General features: G+C 45.6%; 2 protein-coding genes across 3 annotated transcripts in view; both read left to right on the forward strand.

The window, feature by feature from the left end:
- LOC106602315 (RING finger protein 150) overlaps positions 1–14,280 on the forward strand; it is a 50,432-nt gene extending 36,152 nt beyond the window's left edge. The window contains exons 7-8 of one of the 2 annotated variants that reach the window (XR_014392097.1): positions 8,904–13,366; positions 13,899–14,280. Coding sequence is in view for 1 of the 2 variants with exons in the window: in XM_045716542.2 (XP_045572498.1) it covers positions 8,904–9,022 (119 nt within the window). In the remaining variant the exon portion in view is untranslated. Of the gene's footprint in view, positions 1–8,903 lie in introns of both variants that reach the window. The other variant, XM_045716542.2, reaches the window with a different exon arrangement.
- Positions 14,281–15,866: 1,586 nt separating this feature from the next.
- zn330 (Zinc finger protein 330) lies at positions 15,867–22,594 on the forward strand. The gene is given in 10 exon segments (NM_001146375.1): positions 15,867–15,917; positions 16,312–16,457; positions 16,592–16,611; positions 16,989–17,059; positions 17,269–17,345; positions 17,844–17,970; positions 18,137–18,241; positions 18,509–18,555; positions 21,512–21,629; positions 21,956–22,594. Coding segments are annotated over 9 exon segments (963 nt in total). The 5' UTR covers positions 15,867–15,917; positions 16,312–16,337; the 3' UTR covers positions 22,234–22,594.
- Positions 22,595–23,414: the final 820 nt, after the last annotated feature.

Raw genomic sequence — 23,414 nt, forward strand, 5'->3', positions numbered from 1 at the left:
CACCAGTCCCTCTCTCTCTGTTCCTCACCAGTCCCTCTCTCTCTGTTCCTCACCAGTCCCTCTCTCTCTGTTCCTCACCAGTCCCTCTCTCTCTGTTCCTCACCAGTCCCTCTCTCTCTGTTCCTCACCAGTCCCTCTCTCTCTGTTCCTCACCAGTCCCTCTCTCTCTGTTCCTCACCAGTCCCTCTCTCTCTGTTCCTCACCAGTCCCTCTCTCTCTGTTCCTCACCAGTCCTCTCTCTCTCTCTGTTCCTCACCAGTCTCTCTCTCTGTTCCTCACCAGTCTCTCTCTCTGTTCCTCACCAGTCTCTCTCTCTCTGTTCCTCACCAGTCCCTCTCTCTCTGTTCCTCACCAGTCCCTCTCTCTCTGTTCCTCACCAGTCTCTCTCTCTGTTCCTCACCAGTCTCTCTCTCTGTTCCTCACCAGTCTCTCTCTCTGTTCCTCACCAGTCTCTCTCTCTGTTCCTCACCAGTCTCTCTCTCTCTCTCTGTTCCTCACCAGTCTCTCTCTCTGTTCCTCACCAGTCTCTCTCTCTGTTCCTCACCAGTCTCTCTCTCTCTCTGTTCCTCACCAGTCTCTTTCTCTCTCTCTGTTCCTCACCAGTCTCTCTCTGTTCCTCACCAGTCCCTCTCTCTCTGTTCCTCACCAGTCCCTCTCTCTCTGTTCCTCACCAGTCCCTCTCTCTCTGTTCCTCACCAGTCCCTCTCTCTCTGTTCCTCACCAGTCTCTCTCTCTGTTCCTCACCAGTCTCTCTCTCTGTTCCTCACCAGTCTCTCTCTCTGTTCCTCACCAGTCTCTCTCTCTCTCTGTTCCTCACCAGTCTCTCTCTCTCTCTGTTCCTCACCAGTCTCTCTCTCTCTCTGTTCCTCACCAGTCTCTCTCTCTCTCTCTCTCTCTGTTCCTCACCAGTCTCTCTCTCTGTTCCTCACCAGTCTCTCTCTCTGTTCCTCACCAGTCTCTCTCTCGCTGTTCCTCACCAGTCTCTCTCTCTCTGTTCCTCACCCGTCTCTCTCTCTCTGTTCCTCACCCGTCTCTCTCTCTCTCTGTTCCTCACCCGTCTCTCTCTCTCTCTGTTCCTCACCAGTCCCTCTCTCTCTGTTCCTCACCAGTCCCTCTCTCTCTGTTCCTCACCAGTCCCTCTCTCTCTGTTCCTCACCAGTCCCTCTCTCTCTGTTCCTCACCAGTCCCTCTCTCTCTGTTCCTCACCAGTCCCTCTCTCTCTGTTCCTCACCAGTCCCTCTCTCTCTGTTCCTCACCAGTCCCTCTCTCTCTGTTCCTCACCAGTCCCTCTCTCTCTGTTCCTCACCAGTCCCTCTCTCTCTGTTCCTCACCAGTCCCTCTCTCTCTCTCTGTTCCTCACCAGTCTCTCTCTCTGTTCCTCACCAGTCTCTCTCTCTGTTCCTCACCAGTCTCTCTCTCTCTGTTCCTCACCAGTCCCTCTCTCTCTGTTCCTCACCAGTCCCTCTCTCTCTGTTCCTCACCAGTCTCTCTCTCTGTTCCTCACCAGTCTCTCTCTCTGTTCCTCACCAGTCTCTCTCTCTGTTCCTCACCAGTCTCTCTCTCTGTTCCTCACCAGTCTCTCTCTCTCTCTCTGTTCCTCACCAGTCTCTCTCTCTGTTCCTCACCAGTCTCTCTCTCTGTTCCTCACCAGTCTCTCTCTCTCTCTGTTCCTCACCAGTCTCTTTCTCTCTCTCTGTTCCTCACCAGTCTCTCTCTGTTCCTCACCAGTCCCTCTCTCTCTGTTCCTCACCAGTCCCTCTCTCTCTGTTCCTCACCAGTCCCTCTCTCTCTGTTCCTCACCAGTCCCTCTCTCTCTGTTCCTCACCAGTCTCTCTCTCTGTTCCTCACCAGTCTCTCTCTCTGTTCCTCACCAGTCTCTCTCTCTCTCTGTTCCTCACCAGTCTCTCTCTCTCTCTGTTCCTCACCAGTCTCTCTCTCTCTCTGTTCCTCACCAGTCTCTCTCTCTCTCTGTTCCTCACCAGTCTCTCTCTCTCTCTGTTCTTCACCAGTCTCTCTCTCTCTCTCTCTGTTCCTCACCAGTCTCTCTCTCTCTCTCTGTTCCTCACCAGTCTCTCTCTCTCTCTCTCTCTCTGTTCCTCACCAGTCTCTCTCTCTGTTCCTCACCAGTCTCTCTCTCTGTTCCTCACCAGTCCCTCTCTCTCTGTTCCTCACCAGTCCCTCTCTCTCTGTTCCTCACCAGTCCCTCTCTCTCTGTTCCTCACCAGTCCCTCTCTCTCTGTTCCTCACCAGTCCCTCTCTCTCTGTTCCTCACCAGTCTCTCTCTCTGTTCCTCACCAGTCTCTCTCTCTCTCTCTCTGTTCCTCACCAGTCTCTCTCTCTCTCTCTCTGTTCCTCACCAGTCTCTCTCTCTCTCTGTTCCTCACCAATCTCTCTCTCTCTGTTCCTCACCAGTCCCTCTCTCTCTGTTCCTCACCAGTCTGTCCCTCTCTCTCTGTTCCTCACCACTCTCTCTCTCTCTCTCTGTTCCTCACCACTCTCTCTCTCTCTCTCTCTGTTCCTCACCTGTCCCTCTCTCTCTGTTCCTCACCAGTCTCTCTCTCTCTGTTCCTCACCAGTCCCTCTCTCTCTGTTCCTCACCAGTCCCTCTCTCTCTGTCCCTCACCAGTCCCTCGCTCTCTGTTCCTCACCAGTCCCTCTCTCTCTGTTCCTCACCAGTCCCTCTCTCTCTGTTCCTCACCAGTCCCTCTCTCTCTGTTCCTCACCAGTCCCTCTCTCTCTGTTCCTCACCAGTCCCTCTCTCTCTGTTCCTCACCAGTCTCTCTCTCTGTTCCTCACCAGTCTCTCTCTCTGTACCTCACCAGTCTCTCTCTCTCTCTCTCTCTCTCTCTCTCTCTCTGTTCCTCACCAGTCTCTCTCTCTCTGTTCCTCACCAGTCTCTCTCTCTCTCTGTTCCTCACCAGTCTCTCTCTCTCTGTTCCTCACCAGTCTCTCTCTCTCTGTTCCTCACCACTCTCTCTCTCTCTCTCTGTTCCTCACCACTCTCTCTCTCTCTCTCTCTGTTCCTCACCTGTCCCTCTCTCTCTGTTCCTCACCAGTCTCTCTCTCTCTGTTCCTCACCAGTCTCTCTCTCTCTGTTCCTCACCAGTCCCTCGCTCTCTGTTCCTCACCAGTCCCTCTCTCTCTGTTCCTCACCAGTCCCTCTCTCTCTGTTCCTCACCAGTCCCTCTCTCTCTGTTCCTCACCAGTCCCTCTCTCTCTGTTCCTCACCAGTCTCTCTCTCTGTTCCTCACCAGTCTCTCTCTCTGTACCTCACCAGTCTCTCTCTCTGTACCTCACCAGTCTCTCTCTCTCTCTGTTCCTCACCAGTCTCTCTCTCTCTGTTCCTCACCAGTCTCTCTCTCTCTCTGTTCCTCACCAGTCTCTCTCTCTCTCTCTGTTCCTCACCAGTCTCTCTCTCTCTCTCTCTCTCTCACCAGTCTCTCTCTCTCTCTCTGTTCCTCACCAGTCTCTCTCTCTCTCTCTGTTCCTCACCAGTCTCTCTCTCTCTCTCTCTGTTCCTCACCAGTCTCTCTCTCTCTCTGTTCCTCACCAGTGTCTCTCTCTCTCTCTCTCTCTCTCTCTCTCTCTCTCTGTTCCTCACCAGTCTCTCTCTCTCTCTCTCTGTTCCTCACCAGTCTCTCTCTCTCTGTTCCTCACCAGTCCCTCTCTCTCTGTTCCTCACCAGTCCCTCTCTCTCTGTTCCTCACCAGTCATTCTCTCTCTGTTCCTCACCAGTCCCTCTCTCTCTGTTCCTCACCAGTCCCTCTCTCTCTGTTCCTCACCAGTCCCTCTCTCTCTGTTCCTCACCAGTCCCTCGCTCTCTGTTCCTCACCAGTCCCTCTCTCTGTTCCTCACCAGTCCCTCTCTCTCTGTTCCTCACCAGTCTCTCTCTCTCTCTCTGTTCCTCACCAGTCTCTCTCTCTCTCTGTTCCTCACCAGTCTCTCTCTCTGTTCCTCACCAGTCTCTCTCTCTGTTCCTCACCAGTCTCTCTCTCTGTTCCTCACCAGTCTCTCTCTCTGTTCCTCGCCAGTCTCTCTCTCTGTTCCTCACCAGTCTCTCTCTCTGTTCCTCACCAGTCTCTCTCTCTCTCTCTGTTCCTCACCAGTCTCTCTCTCTCTCTCTGTTCCTCACCAGTCTCTCTCTCTCTCTCTGTTCCTCACCAGTCTCTCTCTCTCTCTCTGTTCCTCACCAGTCTCTCTCTCTCTCTGTTCCTCACCAGTCTCTCTCTCTCTCTGTTCCTCACCAGTCTCTCTCTCTCTCTGTTCCTCACCAGTCTCTCTCTCTCTCTGTTCCTCACCAGTCTCTCTCTCTGTTCCTCACCAGTCTCTCTCTCTGTTCCTCACCAGTCTCTCTCTCTGTTCCTCACCAGTCTCTCTCTCTGTTCCTCACCAGTCTCTCTCTCTGTTCCTCACCAGTCTCTCTCTCTGTTCCTCACCAGTCTCTCTCTCGGTTCCTCACCAGTCTCTCTCTCTCGGTTCCTCACCAGTCTCTCTCTCTCTGTTCCTCACCAGTCTCTCTCTCTCTCTCTGTTCCTCACCAGTCTCTCTCTCTCTCTCTGTTCCTCACCAGTCTCTCTCTCTCTCTCTGTTCCTCACCAGTCTCTCTCTCTCTGTTCCTCACCAGTCTCTCTCTCGCTGTTCCTCACCAGTCTCTCTCTCTCTGTTCCTCACCCGTCTCTCTCTCTCTGTTCCTCACCCGTCTCTCTCTCTCTCTGTTCCTCACCCGTCTCTCTCTCTCTGTTCCTCACCAGTCCCTCTCTCTCTGTTCCTCACCAGTCCCTCTCTCTCTGTTCCTCACCAGTCCCTCTCTCTCTGTTCCTCACCAGTCTCTCTCTCTCTCTGTTCCTCACCAGTCCCTCTCTCTCTGTTCCTCACCAGTCCCTCTCTCTCTGTTCCTCACCAGTCCCTCTCTCTCTGTTCCTCACCAGTCCCTCTCTCTCTGTTCCTCACCAGTCCCTCTCTCTCTGTTCCTCACCAGTCCCTCTCTCTCTGTTCCTCACCAGTCCCTCTCTCTCTGTTCCTCACCAGTCCCTCTCTCTCTGTTCCTCACCAGTCTCTCTCTCTGTTCCTCACCAGTCCCTCTCTCTCTGTTCCTCACCAGTCCCTCTCTCTCTGTTCCTCACCAGTCTCTCTCTCTGTTCCTCACCAGTCCCTCTCTCTCTGTTCCTCACCAGTCCCTCTCTCTCTGTTCCTCACCAGTCCCTCTCTCTCTGTTCCTCACCAGTCCCTCTCTCTCTGTTCCTCACCAGTCCCTCTCTCTCTGTTCCTCACCAGTCTCTCTCTCTCTCTGTTCCTCACCAGTCTCTCTCTCTCTGTTCCTCACCAGTCTCTCTCTCTCTCTCTGTTCCTCACCAGTCTCTCTCTCTCTCTGTTCCTCACCAGTCTCTCTCTCTCTCTGTTCCTCACCAGTCTCTCTCTCTCTCTGTTCCTCACCAGTCTCTCTCTCTCTCTGTTCCTCACCAGTCTCTCTCTCTGTTCCTCACCAGTCTCTCTCTCTGTTCCTCACCAGTCTCTCTCTCTGTTCCTCACCAGTCTCTCTCTCTGTTCCTCACCAGTCTCTCTCTCTGTTCCTCACCAGTCTCTCTCTCTGTTCCTCACCAGTCTCTCTCTCTGTTCCTCACCAGTCTCTCTCTCTGTTCCTCACCAGTCTCTCTCTCGGTTCCTCACCAGTCTCTCTCTCTCGGTTCCTCACCAGTCTCTCTCTCTCTGTTCCTCACCAGTCTCTCTCTCTCTCTCTGTTCCTCACCAGTCTCTCTCTCTCTCTCTGTTCCTCACCAGTCTCTCTCTCTCTCTCTGTTCCTCACCAGTCTCTCTCTCTCTGTTCCTCACCAGTCTCTCTCTCGCTGTTCCTCACCAGTCTCTCTCTCTCTGTTCCTCACCCGTCTCTCTCTCTCTGTTCCTCACCCGTCTCTCTCTCTCTCTGTTCCTCACCCGTCTCTCTCTCTCTCTGTTCCTCACCCGTCTCTCTCTCTCTGTTCCTCACCAGTCCCTCTCTCTCTGTTCCTCACCAGTCCCTCTCTCTCTGTTCCTCACCAGTCCCTCTCTCTCTGTTCCTCACCAGTCTCTCTCTCTCTCTGTTCCTCACCAGTCCCTCTCTCTCTGTTCCTCACCAGTCCCTCTCTCTCTGTTCCTCACCAGTCCCTCTCTCTCTGTTCCTCACCAGTCCCTCTCTCTCTGTTCCTCACCAGTCCCTCTCTCTCTGTTCCTCACCAGTCCCTCTCTCTCTGTTCCTCACCAGTCCCTCTCTCTCTGTTCCTCACCAGTCCCTCTCTCTCTGTTCCTCACCAGTCCCTCTCTCTCTGTTCCTCACCAGTCTCTCTCTCTGTTCCTCACCAGTCCCTCTCTCTCTGTTCCTCACCAGTCCCTCTCTCTCTGTTCCTCACCAGTCCCTCTCTCTCTGTTCCTCACCAGTCTCTCTCTCTGTTCCTCACCAGTCCCTCTCTCTCTGTTCCTCACCAGTCCCTCTCTCTCTGTTCCTCACCAGTCCCTCTCTCTCTGTTCCTCACCAGTCCCTCTCTCTCTGTTCCTCACCAGTCCCTCTCTCTCTGTTCCTCACCAGTCCCTCTCTCTCTGTTCCTCACCAGTCTCTCTCTCTCTCTGTTCCTCACCAGTCTCTCTCTCTCTGTTCCTCACCAGTCTCTCTCTCTCTCTGTTCCTCACCAGTCTCTCTCTCTCTGTTCCTCACCAATCTCTCTCTCTCTCTGTTCCTCACCAATCTCTCTCTCTGTTCCTCACCAGTCTCTCTCTCTCTCTCTCTGTTCCTCACCAGTCTCTCTCTGTTCCTCACCAGTCTCTCTCTCTCTCTCTCTGTTCCTCACCTGTCTCTCTCTCTGTTCCTCACCAGTCACTCTCTCTCTCTGTTCCTCACCAGTCTCTCTCTCTGTTCCTCACCAGTCTCTCTCTCTCTCTGTTCCTCACCAGTCTCTCTCTCTCTCTGTTCCTCACCAGTCTCTCTCTCTCTCTGTTCCTCACCAGTCTCTCTCTCTCTCTCTCTGTTCCTCACCAGTCTCTCTCTCTCTCTCTGTTCCTCACCAGTCTCTCTCTCTCTCTGTTCCTCACCAGTCTCTCTCTCTCTCTCTCTCTCTCTCTCTGTTCCTCACCAGTCTCTCTCTCTCTCTCTCTCTGTTCCTCACCAGTCTCTCTCTCTGTTCTTCACCAGTCTCTCTCTGTTCCTCACCAGTCTCTCTCTCTGTTCTTCACCAGTCTCTCTCTCTGTTCTTCACCAGTCTCTCTCTCTGTTCCTCACCAGTCCCTCTCTCTGTTCCTCACCAGTCTCTCTCTCTCTCTCTGTTCCTCACCAGTCTCTCTCTCTCTCTGTTCCTCACCAGTCTCTCTCTGTTCCTCACCAGTCTCTCTCTCTGTTCCTCACCAGTCTCTCTCTCTGTTCCTCACCAGTCTCTCTCTCTCTCTGTTCCTCACCAGTCTTTCTCTCTCTCTGTTCCTCACCAGTCTCTCTCTGTCTCTGTTCCTCACCAGTCTCTCTCTCTCTCTGTTCCTCACCAGTCTCTCTCTCTCTCTGTTCCTCACCAGTCTCTCTCTCTCTCTGTTCCTCACCAGTCTCTCTCTCTCTCTGTTCCTCACCAGTCTCTCTCTCTCTCTCTGTTCCTCACCAGTCTCTCTCTCTCTCTGTTCCTCACCAGTCTCTCTCTCTCTCTGTTCCTCACCAGTCTCTCTCTCTCTCTCTCTCTCTCTGTTCCTCACCAGTCTCTCTCTCTCTCTCTCTCTGTTCCTCACCAGTCTCTCTCTCTGTTCCTCACCAGTCTCTCTCTGTTCCTCACCAGTCTCTCTCTCTCTCTGTTCCTCACCAGTCTCTCTCTGTTCCTCACCAGTCTTTCTCTCTCTCTCTGTTCCTCACCAGTCTCCGTGTCTGAATAGCAGCTGTCATCACTTAGAGCCTGAACTCCTGCTGCTATGCCAGAGCCTTTCAGGACACGCCCTCAGACTCCCTCCCTCCCTCCCTCCCTCCAAGCCTTTATGTAACCATGACAGAATGGAGCAATGGACAGACAGAATTGAACTGTTATATATTAGTATTAGGTTGGCATTTACCTCCTTGAGGATGCAGCTCATGTTTGGTGCCTGCTTGCAACTTGTATGGTTGTAAAATTGGTTCCACTTTTACTAAGTAATTCAAATAGCTTATGCCAGTGTATTTGGAAATGGATGATGTGTAATTAACACACACACACACTGTTTAGTTCTGTTGTGTTGGTTGTCAAGCGAGACTCTCATTATCAGCCCGTCACACAGTCTGTGTTCTTCCTGCATCAATTAGCTGGGAGTTAATGGGATTTCTGTTGTTTGTCGCGGCGCTAACTAGCTCACGGTGCCGTCTGACAACCGCCCGGAGATGAAGGCTCTGATCTATCAGGGTTCTGCTGAATTGCCGTGTTGCAGTGACAGATCGCGGTGCACGCCGTGCCCGCCAGCGTAAACAACGAGCACTGTCTGTTAACTTATTACGGTTATCCTTCACTTTGGACCGTGCTACAGCATGTTGCCAAAAAAAGGCCTGATTTGCTACTGGAAAGTGGGACAGGAGTGGTGTTTGTCCATAGAGAACATATGTGAAGTAGATTGATGGTCCCCTGTACTGCTCTAGTTGTTTTCTATTCATCTGACTGTGTAGCGCCGCTATCTCCTAAGACCCGGTGTAGCGCTGCTATCTCCTAAGACCCGGTGTAGTGCAGTCTGTCTTTCGTCAAGTGGACATCACAGCACTTACAGAGCAGTTTACATCTCTTGTCAGGTTCCCTGCTATGCCCTCATCATTCGCCTCATCTTGTCTCTGCTACTGCACATTAAACGCCATTTTGGGTCCGTTCAGGTTTACCTGTATCACCCTCTCTTTAAAGGTAACCACCATGTTGTGTCTGTGCTGACCGGTCTCTCTCTCCCTGCAGGTGAGCACCAGCCCCCGCTGAGCAGCGACTCGGACACCTCCCTTATCCTGGCTGTGGAGGTGGGTCTGTCCGACATGGAGCTCTCCCTCGGGCACGACCGTGACGAGGTCAAGTCCTGAGCCAATCGGCGCCAAGTAGGAAGGAAGCTCACGGGGTCGCCATGGAGATGAGAAACGGGACCGAAGGGGCAGCGCCTGGCCCCCTGATGGGAGGTAGTGGCTCCAGATAAATAGGAGAAAACCAAGCAATAGAGCCCATAGCAGTGTAACACACCTATCTGTCCCCACTGCCTCATCTACAGGTTCCTCCTGTCCTGCCTCCCTTTTCTGACTACTGTCACGTTCAGTCGCCATGGAAACCAGGCAGCCAATCACAGCTCTTGTCGTTAGCCTCTGGACTGGGGGTGTAGTTTAGCACCTCTGTTAGTTGTCTCCATGTCACCATCACTTTATTGACTCTTTGGACATGTGACATTTTGATTTCTTTCTACGAGATCATCACTGCCAACCTATTTCAGAACGAAACACGGAAATCTTTACACCTAGTTATAGAAATATCTATATATACTGTATATATGGTCAATATAAGCCTCCTGCAGCATGGGCTTTGAGTGTCAAAAACAGTCAGTGCGTGTTCTGAGTGACCAGCATTTACTTGTGGTAAACTTGAAGCTGATGTATTTTCACCATCTCTGCTTGAAATCATTTCGATAACATTCAACGCCGTTGGTATTGTAGCATTTATACTATGCACATATTGTCAAGCATTTCTGAATATCCGATTGTTAAATTGCATCCTTATCCTTAATTTAGATGTCTTTAGGACTATCGTTTATTTCCACTTCTGAAGTACTGTACACCATGTGTTGTGCGGACCAACTACGAGTTTGTTTTACCAGTTGACAATCACAGCCCCTGGTAATGGAGATTTGTAGTGATGACGTCAGCTACAGCCCTGTTTCAAACTGCTAAAGCTTTATTATCACCGCCAGTAACACAACACAGAAGGCTATAGTAGTGGCTGTTTGTTCATGAAGAACAGATAGGAATCTAATTCAGTTTTAATGTCATGTCATCTCCCAGTCGAGCCACCCAATAGCATGTGGTGAAATCTTCTGTTACCTAACATAACGTGTGTCTGCAGTGCTCTGCATTTGCTCTGTGCCATGTTCTTGCAGTTTTTGTATTGATGTTGCTTCTGTTTCTAGAAGACAAAGCAAGATGGCATTGTGGGTGTTGAGTTCACCCATTGGTTGGATAGTGAAAGGCACATCGAAGTTGTCTGTTGATAAAAGTAAATTAAATTTTTACTATATCTGAACTCGGTGTATTAGATAGCCCCTAGTCTGGGAAATCCTAGGACAACAGCACTAGTATGCTGGAACATTGGTACATTGTGGGAGGCAATTGGTCCATCTAGAGAGACTAGATAGCCCCTGACGAAGGAATACCATGCATTGGCTGTGGCTTTGGTTGACTGTGAATTCGTTATGAAAGAGTTGACTAAACCCTGTTGCAGATAGTTTGTACCTCTTAGTCATTTCTTCTGAGGATAAAACTTTTTTTTTCTTCCTATGATGAATTTCAAAATGGCAGGTTTTTTTTTGTACATTCGCGTAGGGAAACGAAAGTCTGACGAACAGCATTTATTTTAGTATGAAAATACGTTTATTTTTGTAAGAAAAAGAAAATGGAGGTAAATGTTTACAGTCCAGGAGAAATGGAGCAGAGAGAATAGTTGCCTGGTTTCAAGAGCTCACTGGTAGTGCTAATGCATTTTGAATGACATGTATTAACTCATGGTTTATGTCCTTCCTCCCCCGATTTTGATTACTGTGCTGGAATTTTGTCAAAGGCCATTTTTTATTTGAGTTTGATTCCTCTCTCCTTTGGAGTCCCCTCAAGGTCCTCAACACATTGATTTACTTACAAATGTGTACTTTCATCCTTAACAGATGATAATCTTATATTGCTTTAATATGCAACTTAGATTTGATTTTCAGGCTAAAATCTGCATGAAATGGCTCAAGGCCACTGTTGTCATCGAGCGTCTACTATTTGATACTGGGTTTCTCTTCCTTACTATGTGTTCGTTCATTTAATCATTGGTTCCTTTAGGCCGCCAACCAATCAACAACCAATCAACTCCCAGTTATGTAAGAAGCTCATATTACCCATAATCCCCCCCTGTCCTTGTCAATCAGAGAAGGATTACAGAATCTATGGGAGAATGTTGAAATCTCCCACGCTTATGCATTAGGTACATCTGTATGCCCTCCTAGTGTGGCAGACTCATTACTTTTAGCTTTGTTTTGCAGTATCAGTTTGTGAAATACACTACATTTGTGTGATTAATATTGTATAAGCATCATAAATGTATATTTGATCAATCGATTGAATGGAGACTGAAGAGTGGGTGCGTCATGCATTGCACATGGCTCAGTTAAAAGCATATTCTTCCCAGTTATGGTCATTTTTTGCGTTCCGATTCTCCACACTTCTCACTAAGTGTGCACACTTCACGTAATGGATTTTATAATGGTGGAAACGCCCTCCAGCCAATGTTTACACCAATCCAGTGCTTTTAAATCAGTGATGGGACCTGCACGGTATGGGAGAAGGGAAGAGAATGGGGATTGAGTCATTGAGGTGTTATGTGCTCCACCATAACTCATGGCATCCTTGGCCAGAATACTAGAGATCCATTAAAATATGGTAGTCTCATCTAGCCTCTCCACACACAGCTCTACAGTTGTTACTATGGGCTGAGGGCCCTAGAAACAACTAACAGCATTTGATTTCCCTCTGGGGGTTGGTTTCACACACACACACCACACCACACAGTTTCCATGTGCCCATTTGTTTGTATTGCACAGGGGGACAAGATAAGAGGAAGCAATTAAGCTTGGGGGGCATTTTGTACCAGAGGAGGGTTTAGATAGATCCTGATTGTACTGTGTGTGTCTGACATCTTCACTGGCGTGAAGCCAGAACATTTAAAAGCCTTTAATTGCTTCATGTGTCATGTAAGGGCTGGTGTTTAATTGACTTCACTTCCTGAAAGGTCATTCTCTCATTCTCAAACTCCTTACGTCCACTTATTCTAGCAACTCTTTTTTTTTTAATGACCATGAAGAAGCAATGGCCTTGATTTGAACATAAATCGAATGAATATCTGTTATATTCGTAATGAACACTTATAGAAACCGGGGTGTTCTTCCAAATATAAAGTAATGAATGCACATATTATAATCTTATAGTAGGTTCTTGTTTACCCCAATGATGGTATAATTATGTCAGGTATACATAAAATGACATAATAGAAACTCATCATTTAAATGTAGCTTTTAGTTCTCTTTCTTGTCGTCTTTCTTTAACTGGTTGTGTACCCACCCTACCTAGAATGCACTTTTTCACTTGAAGGAGAGTTCTGTGTACTACAAGGAAATGGCACAAAACGTCTTTTGAATGCGGTTGACACGACCTTGTTTTTAAGCGAGAGGGCTACAATATTGGAAATGGCACATGACATAATTGTCACTGTATGTGTGCTGTTTAAGAGTCTGTGTTCTTTTATCTAGACTTGTGTACCAGCTGTGGGTTTGGGGAATGTTACGAAAATGTTGTACGCTATATCCAGCAGAACTCTACAGTATTGCTATTTTGTTATATAGAGGAATATGTAAATATTTTTGCCAGTGTTAATGATATACGGTACAGTTCTATAGTACGATGTTGCACGTGTGTGAGTCAATGATTGTGAGGTACAATACATTTTATTGCAAGTTTTTCCAGCTGTGGTGAAGCTGTCTGGTTTCTATTTCGTTATTGTCAATAATGTTTATGTCAACCCTCTCTGATACCGTTAGGGTGAGCCAATGCTATTGAAATTATTTATTCTGACATGATTCATTGGCCAATATGTAAATGACCATCATATGTTCCAATGATATAAACTGGTCTCTGCTGCTTCGTTACGAAATGCACACTAGCATACACTACATGGCCAAAAGTATGTGGACACACCCATTGCTGACAGGTGTATAACATTGAGCACCCACCCATGCAATCTCCATAGTTAAACATTGGCAGTAGGACGGCCCATACTGAAGAGCTCAGTAACTTTCAACGTGGCGCCGTCATAGGATGCCACCTTTCCAACAAGTCAGTTTGTCAAATTTCTGCCTTGCTAGAGCTGCCACGGTCAATTGTAAGCACTGTTATTATGAAGTGGAAACGTCTAGGAGCAACAACAGCTCAGCCGTGCACAAGCCTATGATCACAATGCCAAGCGTCGGCTGGAGTGGTGTAACGCTTGCCGCTATTGGACTCTGGAGCAGTGGAAATGCGTTCTCTGGAGTAATGAATTATGCTTTACCATCTGGCAGTCGACGGACGAATCTGTGTTTGGCGGATGCCGTCGCACCCACTCACATAGCATTGTAATTTGAGCCACCTAATACGGTTAGTTAAATGTTTTTATTTAACTAGGCAAGTCAGTTAAGAACAAATTATTATTTACAGTGACGGCCTACCCCGGCCAAACCCTAACCCAGACGACGCTAGGCCAATTGGGCACCGCGCTATGGTACTCCCAATCACAGCCAGTTGTGATACAGCCTGGAATCAAACCAGGATCTGTGGTGACGCCTCTAGCACTGAGATGTAGTTCCTTAGACCACTGCGCCACTCAGGAGCCCGACACATACGAATGGCTCTCTGGAAAGGAGTACCAGCTGGGAAATTTGAGGGCACTCATGGGAGGAGAGGGATACTTCTAGTGGAAAGAATGAGAGATAATTATGTTTTAGTACTACTTAGCCTACATGGGAACACAGCTAAAACTCATACATGTGTAAGTGATTACTGAACAAAAATATAAACGCAACGTTTGAAGTATTGATCCCATGTTTCATGAGCTGAAATAAAATATTCCAAATGCTCCATATGCACAAAAACCTTATTTTATTGATTAAACGGCATGATCATTACACAGGTGCACCTTGTGCTGCAGACAATGTTACCCATTGAGCACGTTTGGGATGCTCTGGATCGACGTGTACGACAGCGTTCCAATATTCAGCAACTTCGCACAGCCATTGAAGAGGAGTGGGACAACATTCCACAGGCCAAAATCAACAGCCTGATCAACTCTATGTGAAGGAGATGTGTGGCGCTGCATGAGGCAAATGTTGGTCACACCTGATACTGACTGGTTTTCTGATCCACACCCTTACCTTTTTTGAAGCTATCTGTGACCAACAGATGCATATCTGTATTCCCAGTCATGTGATATCCATAGATTAGGGCCTAATGAATTCATTTCAATTGACTGATTTCCTTATGTGAACTGCAACTCAGTAAAATCGTTGAAATTGTTGCATGTTGCGTCTATATTTTTGTCTAGTATACATTTACAGACATGTAGTAGCCTAGTACTGTAGCCTATTTCCTTTGCTGTGAAGGTGTGTTAGGCCTGTGTTCTGCAGACCAGGTGTAGACTTCTTCGGGATCGGTGTCCCTTCCACGGGAAGGTTGAGCTAACGTAGGCTAATGCGATTAGCATGAGGTTATAAGTAACAAGAACATTTCCCAGGACATAGACATATCTGATATTGGCAGAAAGCTTACATTCTTGTTAATCTAACTGCACTGTCCAATTTACAGTAGCTATTACAGTGAAATAATACCATGCTATTGTTTGAGGAGAGTGCATAATTTTGAACATGAAAAGTTATTAATAAACATATTTTGGCAGTCTTGATACAACATTTAACAAAAATGCAACGGTTCATTGGATCAGATTCATTATGGCTTCTCTTGCATTTCAAAGATGATGGTACAAAAAAATACAAAATAACATTTCTTGTTTTCTTTGTATTATCTTTTACCAGATCTATTCTGTTATATTCTCCTACATTTCTTTCACATTTCCACAAAGTTCAAAGTGTTTCCTTTCAAATGGTACAAAGAATATGCATATCCTTGCTTCAGGGCCTGAGCTTCAGCCAGTTAGATTTGGGTATGTCATTTTAGAAGAAAATTGAAAAAAGGGACGTATCCTTAATTAAGATGTAGACTTAAGTTCCAAGGGCCTTGCTGACCCATTGTGTTATAATGGTGAGATCTTGTTTTGCACCACTGCAGTTAGCCTATATTGTCCTGGATACAGTGAAACATTCACTCATTCCTGGCTGCAGAACAGAGGTTAGTGCTTCCATCACACATTCCCCTGTATGGTTCTTAAGCAGATACTGTTCCACCATCAGCCATCAATGGTTGTCTGTCCCCCCATCAGATAATATGGAGGTATAAAATGGGGTTGGGGGGCGGGGGGGTACAGAGAACTACTGGTGTAAAACATTGACATCAGAGGAGGCTGGTGGGAGGAGCTATAGGAAGATAGGCTCACTGTAATGGCTGGAATGGAATAAGTGAAACATGTGGTTTTCATATGTGTGATGTGTTTGATACCGTCCATTTTATTCCAGCCATTACAATGAACCCGCCCTCCTATAGCTCCTCCCACCAGCCGCCACTGATTGATAAGGCTAAAGAAACCTCAAAGACCTCAAGCATGTGTGATGAAAAGAATGGTTTACTGCCATGTTCTGGGACATTGTGAACCCATTCACCGTAGTTGACGTTACAGAAAGAAACATTGCAAATGCTTCTTTGGTAAAGCCCAATTCATTTTAACAATATTCATGGGTCATGGTGGCAGGTGACTGAAGTGACTTTAGAATACAATATAAATAAAAAAGTATCTATTTTTGAACTAGCGTTGATAATAACAGCCTTAATTGGCCAAACCATGATGTAATATACAATTCATACCTTAATATAACATTTCATTGAGCGCAAGGGAAATTCATGTACAATAGAAATATAGGAACTCACATAGGAACGAAAAGGGGGATCACAATTCAGGGGAGAAGAATACTCAGTCGGACTAAATATCCGTTCTGTAATTTCCGTTTTCAGCTGAGCCAGCCGTGCTTTGCAACATTCCTGGGTAAGTCTTTATATTTTGGGTTATAATGTGTTTAAAAAATTTATAAACAGCACATATGGGTTAAGGCTTTTATCTGTTAATTATAAAATTACTTTCTATTACATGTCGTTGCTGCATCTGGTATTTCCCTGAAGTCAAGCTAGTTAGCGCGTGTTTGAACTGTGTTGCTCAGCACACGTACAGTATAGATAGCAAAATAACTTCCTTTTTCATATTTTACGTAGATAACTAGTTTAACAAACGAATACAGTTTTACAACATTTATATTTTCGTAAGGACCTAGACTAATGATGTGTGTCCAGTCTGTCAAGATGTGATGCCATTGACTGAGCTGGCTTGGTTGGTTGGTTAGTTAGTTATAGCTACGGTTTGCTAATCCCCCACATGCCTTCAGGTAAAGCCAGCTACAGAAACTGAAAGATGCCGAAAAAGAAGACTGGTGCACGCAAGAAGGCAGAGAACCGCAAGGAACGGGAGAAACAGACTCGAGCCAACAAGGGCTTTGTTGACGTTGCAAAATCCCCTTGCAATTCAGCAATGGTATGGAATAATATACATGTTCTCATCACAGCACAATATGAAATGGATAGCAAACAATGACTGTAAATCATGATTATTTCCCTAGTCCTTACTGTAGTCCTCATACTTACTGTAGTCCTCATCTTGTGTTGCAGGAATGTGACAAATGCCAGAGGTAAGATATCTTCAATCAATATTTTTTACATTCATCTTAATGGATAACTTAACTAGCTAACATTGGGGCTCCCGTGTGGCGCATCTCAGTGCTAGAGGCGTCACTACAGACCCTGGTTCAATTCCAGGCTGTATCACAACCAGATGTGATTGGGAGGCCCATAAGGCAGCGCACAATTGGCCCAGCGTCGTTAGGGATTGGCCGGGGTATGCCGTCATTGTAAATAAGAATTTGTTCTTAACTGAGTTGCCCAGTTAAATAAAGGTTAAATTGTGTGAACACAATTCAACTATTTGAACAAGATGCATTATTTCTTTATTAGCAACTATAATCTACAGGTGATGGAGGCTTTGACACTTTGTTCCCCTGTTTCCAAGACGGCAGAAGAACAGAGCTTTCTGCTACTTCTGTGCAAACGTTCAGAAGCTGCCCCAGTGTGGTCAATGTGGTGAGTCTTAAGATAAATTGTGACGCATGTTTCTGATTTAAAATCCCTTGAGTTCTTTGAGCCCAACTTAATTCCATACAACTTCATTTATCCCCTCAAGTGGCAAAGAAAGATATTGCACAATGTTACATGTAAGATATTTGTATAGGAGTGCAAGAACCATGTATTATGTTGTGGTGTGATACTGTCTTCCTGTATTCCAACTAAAGGCAAAACCAAATGCATGAAGTCATCAGACTGTGTCATCAAGCACCCAGGGATCCACGCTACGGGGATGGGCATGGTGGTAAGAGATGAGAGCCGTTTGAAAAACTTTATTGAGATGGGAGTAATACATACTCAGTAATAATCATTAATGCACACCACAGCAAAACGTTTCACAATGGAAAACAAGTGTTTCTTATCGGTCAAATTCAGGTAGCCCCCGATAGTTTGCCTCCTTTGGTTTCTAGTGAATATGACCATGGGATGTATTCATTATGCCGATTCTGTTGCAAAACGTTCTGCAATTGTAACCATTTACTCCAAAGGAAGAATGTTTTGTTTCTATTGCACAAATTGAAGGTAGGTCCCTCACCATTTCGTTTGCTCTGTTTGCTTCCGTTTGATTCTTAAATGGCAAACGGTTTCCGTTGCAAGACGTAATGAATACACCCCTGGGGTAGACCTACATCTATTTAACATTGTGATATGTGCCCAGATTGTCCACAGTCATGAGTTTGTATCATTGGATGTCTTTATGATATTGATATGTGTAATGTGAAATGCTGTCTCTGTCCACAAGGGGGCAGTGTGTGACTTCTGTGAGGCCTGGGTGTGCCACGGGAGAAAGTGCCTCAGTACCCACGCTTGCACATGTCCTCTCATGGATGCCGACTGTATCGAGTGTGAACGCTGTGTATGGGACCATGGTAAATTATGCCATTGTATAATATTATCCAACCTGCCTGGTCTGCAAAACTAAACAAGGCCTATAATTTGCTTTTTTTTTTATGTCAATACATGCACCCAATGCTGGTTGCCATCCACCTTGTGTCCCTTTTGTAATCATTTCCCCTTTGTTCCTATCGGACACAGGGGGAAGAGTATACCGTTGCTCCTTCTGCCACAACTTCCTGTGTGAGGATGACCAGTTTGAGCACCAAGCCAGTTGCCAAGTCCTGGAGGCAGAAACTTACAAATGTGAGCAATTATGGTGTCTTTCTCACCCGTGAACCATCCACATTGTGTTGGATCATGAGAAATCAAGAGGTTTCAACACTATAACCTGTTGACGTTTAGCCTTAGGGCATACTTTGGCAGACATGAGGAACACCATATAACGTATAGAAAAGTAGGCATTCTGCCAGTTGAAAGTTTAGAGAAAGGTTAACCCCTAGCTATAGTGATTTTAAATAAACATTTTCAATGTGTTAATATATACTGTGTTTTCCCCCATGTTCATTTCAGGTGCTTCCTGCAACAGATTAGGACAACACTCCTGCCTGCGTTGCAAGGTAATGGAAAATGGAGATCCAAGTATTCATACCCCTTGGATTTCTTCCCCAAAAATGTTCTGATTTAGTATGGATTTAATTGTAATTTTTTTTGTCAACAATCTAGTCAATATACTCTGTAATGTCAGTGGAATAACAATTGTAACTTACATATATAAAAAAAAAAAAAGATTAATACAAATGAGAAGTATCCTAAATTAGCTCAGGAGTAACATTTGGCTTAACAAATCACAAATAAGTTACATGGACTCCCTCTGTGTGAAATATTAGGGGTTGACATGGTTTTTGAATGACTAACCCTTCCTCTGTCCCCCATACATAAAACATCTGTAAGGTCCCTCAGTCAAATTTCAAGCACAGATTCAACTACAAAGACAAAGGAGCTTTTCAAAAGCCTCATAAAGGGCAGTGATTGGTAGATGGGTAACAATAACAAATCAGACTTTGAATGTCTCTTTAAGAATGGTCAAGTTAATAATTATGCATTAAACCACTCAGACACATCAAAGATGCAGTCATCTGTCTGAACTGAGCTGCAGGAAAGGAATGAAACTGCTGAGGGGTGTTACCAAGAGGCCATTGGTGATTCAAAACTGTTTCAGTTCAATGGCTGTGATGGAAGAACTGAGGATGGATCAACATAGTAGAGACTCCACAATAATGAACTAAATGACAGTGAAAAGAAGAATACAAATATACAGAATAAAAACATTTACAAAACAAGCATATTGTATGCAGCAAGGCACTAAAGTAAAACTGAAGAAAAAAAGGCCAAGGAATTCACTTTTTGGCCTAAATACAAAGCCTTGTGTTTGGCGCGCTATCCGACACAACACATCAGTGAGTAACTGCCTCCTTATTTTCAAGCATGGTGCTGGCTGCATCATGCTATGGGTATGCTTGACATCGGCAAATACCAGGGAGGTTTTCAGGATGAAAAGAAACGCGATGGATCTAAGCCAGCAGTTCTCAATCCTGATCCTGGGGACCCAAAGTGGCGCACATTTTGTTTTTGCCTTAGCACTACACAGCTGATTGAAATGATTAAAGCTTGATGGTGAGTTGATAATTTTGAATCAGCTAAAAACAAAATGTGCGCCCCTCAGGGTCCCCAGGACCAGGATTGAGAACCACTGATCTAAGAACAGACAAAATCCTAGAGGAATACCTGGTTCAGTCTGCTGTACAAGAGACACTGGGAGACAAATCCACCTTTCAGCAGGACAATATCTTACAACACAAGGCCAAATCTACACTGGAGTTGCTTACCAAGAAGACAGTGAATGTTACAGTTTTGACTTAAATCTGCTGAAAATTTATGACAAGACTTGAAAATGGTTGTCTAGCCATAATCCCCAAAATATTGACAGAGCTTGAAGAATTATGAAAAGAATAATGGGCTAACATTGCACAATCCAGGTGTGTAAATCTCATAGATACTTACCCAAGAAGACTCCCAATTGCTGCCGAAGGTGATTTTAACATGTATTGACTTGGGGAGCTGAATACTTAAGCAACAACTATCATTTCTATTCATCTTAAATGTTAGACATTTGGTTGTTGAGAAAAATATAATATTTTTTAATCCCACTTTTTAACACAATGAAATGTTTAGAAATTCAAGTGCTATGAATACTTTAAGGCATTAAATCAACACAATGTGTTATGTTGTAAACAATTGTCTCTCTCCCACTATTCCTCATGCCAGTGTTACGGCTGTTGCCTCTCTATACACATAGACCGAGAGATGTACATGTGAGTCATTTAGCAGACGCTCTTCTCCAGAGCGACGTAAACCGTGCGAACACTACGCGATTTTTGGCCCTGTTTTAGCTGACCCAGACAATTTTTTGAGATCGGAGACAAAATCACCATGTTGCCTACTCGTAGCTGTCACCGAACGCTCATGTAATGTGAGCAGGTCAGAGACACAATCTGAGGGGTACCGATCGATCCCGTGTTTGATTTTTATCGGCACAAAATCTGCACCGCTCTTGTAATGTGAGATGTGCAACGACCAGTTTTGGAGAACGGCGATCAGCAATAGCCAAATGAGAGCTAGCCAGGGAATAAGACCAATATCTTGAATCGCCTCACCCAGAATGTGCAGGAGCTACTAGTATGCGTTTGCACTCGCCTTTAACCAAATGTAAAATTGTTACAGCTCTGAAGTTCACACCCAATGTTATTCAGTCCAAAATGTATTGGCAAGATATTTCAACTTTGTAGGGCAAGTGTGAATGTCTGACTGAACTTTTATGAGGCTGTTTTGAGCCACAGCTCGTTGTTGCTAGCTACGTTAACAACCTATTCACATCGTTTTGGCGAGAATGCGTGGTATGGAGAATGTTGTGGTGTGTCGCCCACCGTCTCTGTTTACTATAGGAAATACGGTTGTTTAATGCTCGAGGCTCCGCGTTGCTAGGAGTTTTGAAAGTCGTGTCGTGTACGCTCGGCATTACATTGAGTGCATTCATCTTAAGGTAACTAGGTGAGAGAACCACATCACCGTTATAAAGCAGCTACCAGCAAAGTCAGTGCTCGTAAGAAAAGTGTTATTGCAAGAAAGGCAAGGGTGTTAGTTCAGGGGAAAATGTGTAGATTCCCAGTTGCACTGTTAAATTAGTAATTTTTTCCGGTAAATAAGTACCCGTTTACCAGGCTTCTGACTAAGTGGAATACAGATACAACTAGAGGTTACTTTTTCGCAGCACGTTAGGAGAATTAACACAGCAGGTTTGGAGAATTAGGTTAAGGTTAGGAAAAGGGTTAGGGTTAGCTAAAATAAAATGTTCTCCTAATCTGCTACGAAAAGTCACTTCCAGTCATGGCTGTATTCCCTCTAGTTACAACCATTTACCAGTGGGACAGGGAATACATTTCCTGGATTTGACACATGACTGTAACCTATAGTAACAAGGCCCATTTGGGTTGAACTGTGTCTCTCCCTCCCCAGGCCTGTTTCTGTGATGACCATGTGAAGAGTAAGGTGTTCAAACAGGACAAGGGTAAAAATCCTCCCTGCCCCAAGTGTGGCCATGAGACCCAGGAGACTAAGGACCTCAGCATGTCCAGTGAGTCCACCATCTAACATCTAATCAGTGCTTAAGTCAGTCATGGATTAAAACTCTTCAGTCATTAAGAGGAAAACTGAGTACTGATGGCAGTGCAGTTGTATGTATACTGTAATATCATCATTTTAGTTGTTGATTGAGTCATTTTTCCATCATTACAAGTCACTCGTTTTCATACTCTTGTCTTGTAGCAGATGTCAGATCTTAAACCTCAAATATATACCGCCACATTCAACACCTTTTAATTGTTGTGTATATGCACTCCCCGGATCGGGATTAATACTCAAGATTCTCAGCTCATGTCTATTCCTGTATTCGCCCTGTAGCCCGTACGACGAAGTTTGGCCGACAGAGCGGTGCTGACGAGGATAGCTACGGCTATGGAGGTTATGGAGCCTCTGGCTACGACTCCTACTGGAAGAACGTGTCATCGTCCGGAGGAGGGGAGGGAGACCAGGAGGACGATGGCGGAGATGATGATGATGACGAGGAGGAGGAAGATGAGGAGGAGGAGGATGATGAGGAAGAGGAGGAAGAAGAGGTAGCTGACTCTCTGGCCGGTCTTAAAATTGAAGGGACCCCCTTGATCGAAGCAGTCCCCTAGACGGAGGTTGGTTCCCGTCACCTCTCCACCTCCCGAAGAAGAGGGGACTAGATATATACAAGGAGTGTGTGTGCAATGCGCTATCGTACACTGTAATAAGATGTTTAAAGTGATAGTTCATCATATGTTTACTGCTTGATTGTTTCTGTATTTGGACATTAGCCCGTTTAAAAAAGACGGTCAGTAATCCAGAACTTCTGTATGGCTCTTGCCTAACATTGGTGAAATATCCTTTTAAAGTTTTAGGCTAAAATAATGTAACTCATCAGACAGGTTAACAGTGGCTTGTATTCATGTTCGCCAAGGGAAGCCAGGCTTCCCCAAATATTTGACCAATAAAACATTTAAAATTATTACATTTATTTTTCGTCTCAGGGTTCTCAATATTTTCCGTCAATTCCAAAGGGGCTGGAATCTCACCAGAGAAATCATCAGAGCGAGGGAAACAGCACCCCTCTGTCTCAGTATGTGTAGCCCATGTATCTGATGCTGTCTGCACCAAAAGAGTGTGACATGTTGCAAGCTTTTGGCCTCCCTTGATGATTTAAAAAAAAAAAAAAATTTGGCAATCAGCATTTGCTGAGCTCAACTGTGGATTGTCCTGGTGCAGCAAAACGCCCTCCTAAGGAGGCCAGTTTGGATTTGGCTTCATACCAATCAAATCACTTTCTAAGAAAAACATAATTTTCACAAAAACATGTCTGTTTCTGGTCTGCTTCTGTTGATGTCCTGCAGTAACTAGCTTGCAAAGTCGGCCCTTTAAGCCATGGATGGGGATTTGGACTTGTGGTTTTGACTTAATTCTCTGTACAGGCCAATGATTATGACAGCGATTCTGATCTAACAATAAATGAATGTTGTGCCACTGACCTGAGATGTAGGCTCATGTTAACTAGCTAGCTAACTTAGCTGGTTCGTTGTTGCCAATGCGAGGAAGTTAGGCTACCTAGCTAAAATGCTTACTAGCCTATGACAACAAAAACTAAAAGTGTACTGTATGACAAAGCCATAGACTGTTCTGCCAACATGGAAAAAGATGAGGATGACTGGTGTTCTACAAGTGGGTGAGTCCATGTTTAGTTTTACTTGAGCACGCTCACACAGACAGAAAACAGTAAGGACAGCCACATAATATTTAGCAACATTGATTGGACTAAATTGTTTTTGGTCTCTAAGTTGGT

This window comes from Salmo salar, chromosome 04 (assembly GCF_965601325.2).
Source record: "Salmo salar chromosome 04, fSalSal1, whole genome shotgun sequence".
NCBI classification, from domain to species: Eukaryota; Metazoa; Chordata; class Actinopteri; order Salmoniformes; family Salmonidae; genus Salmo; species Salmo salar.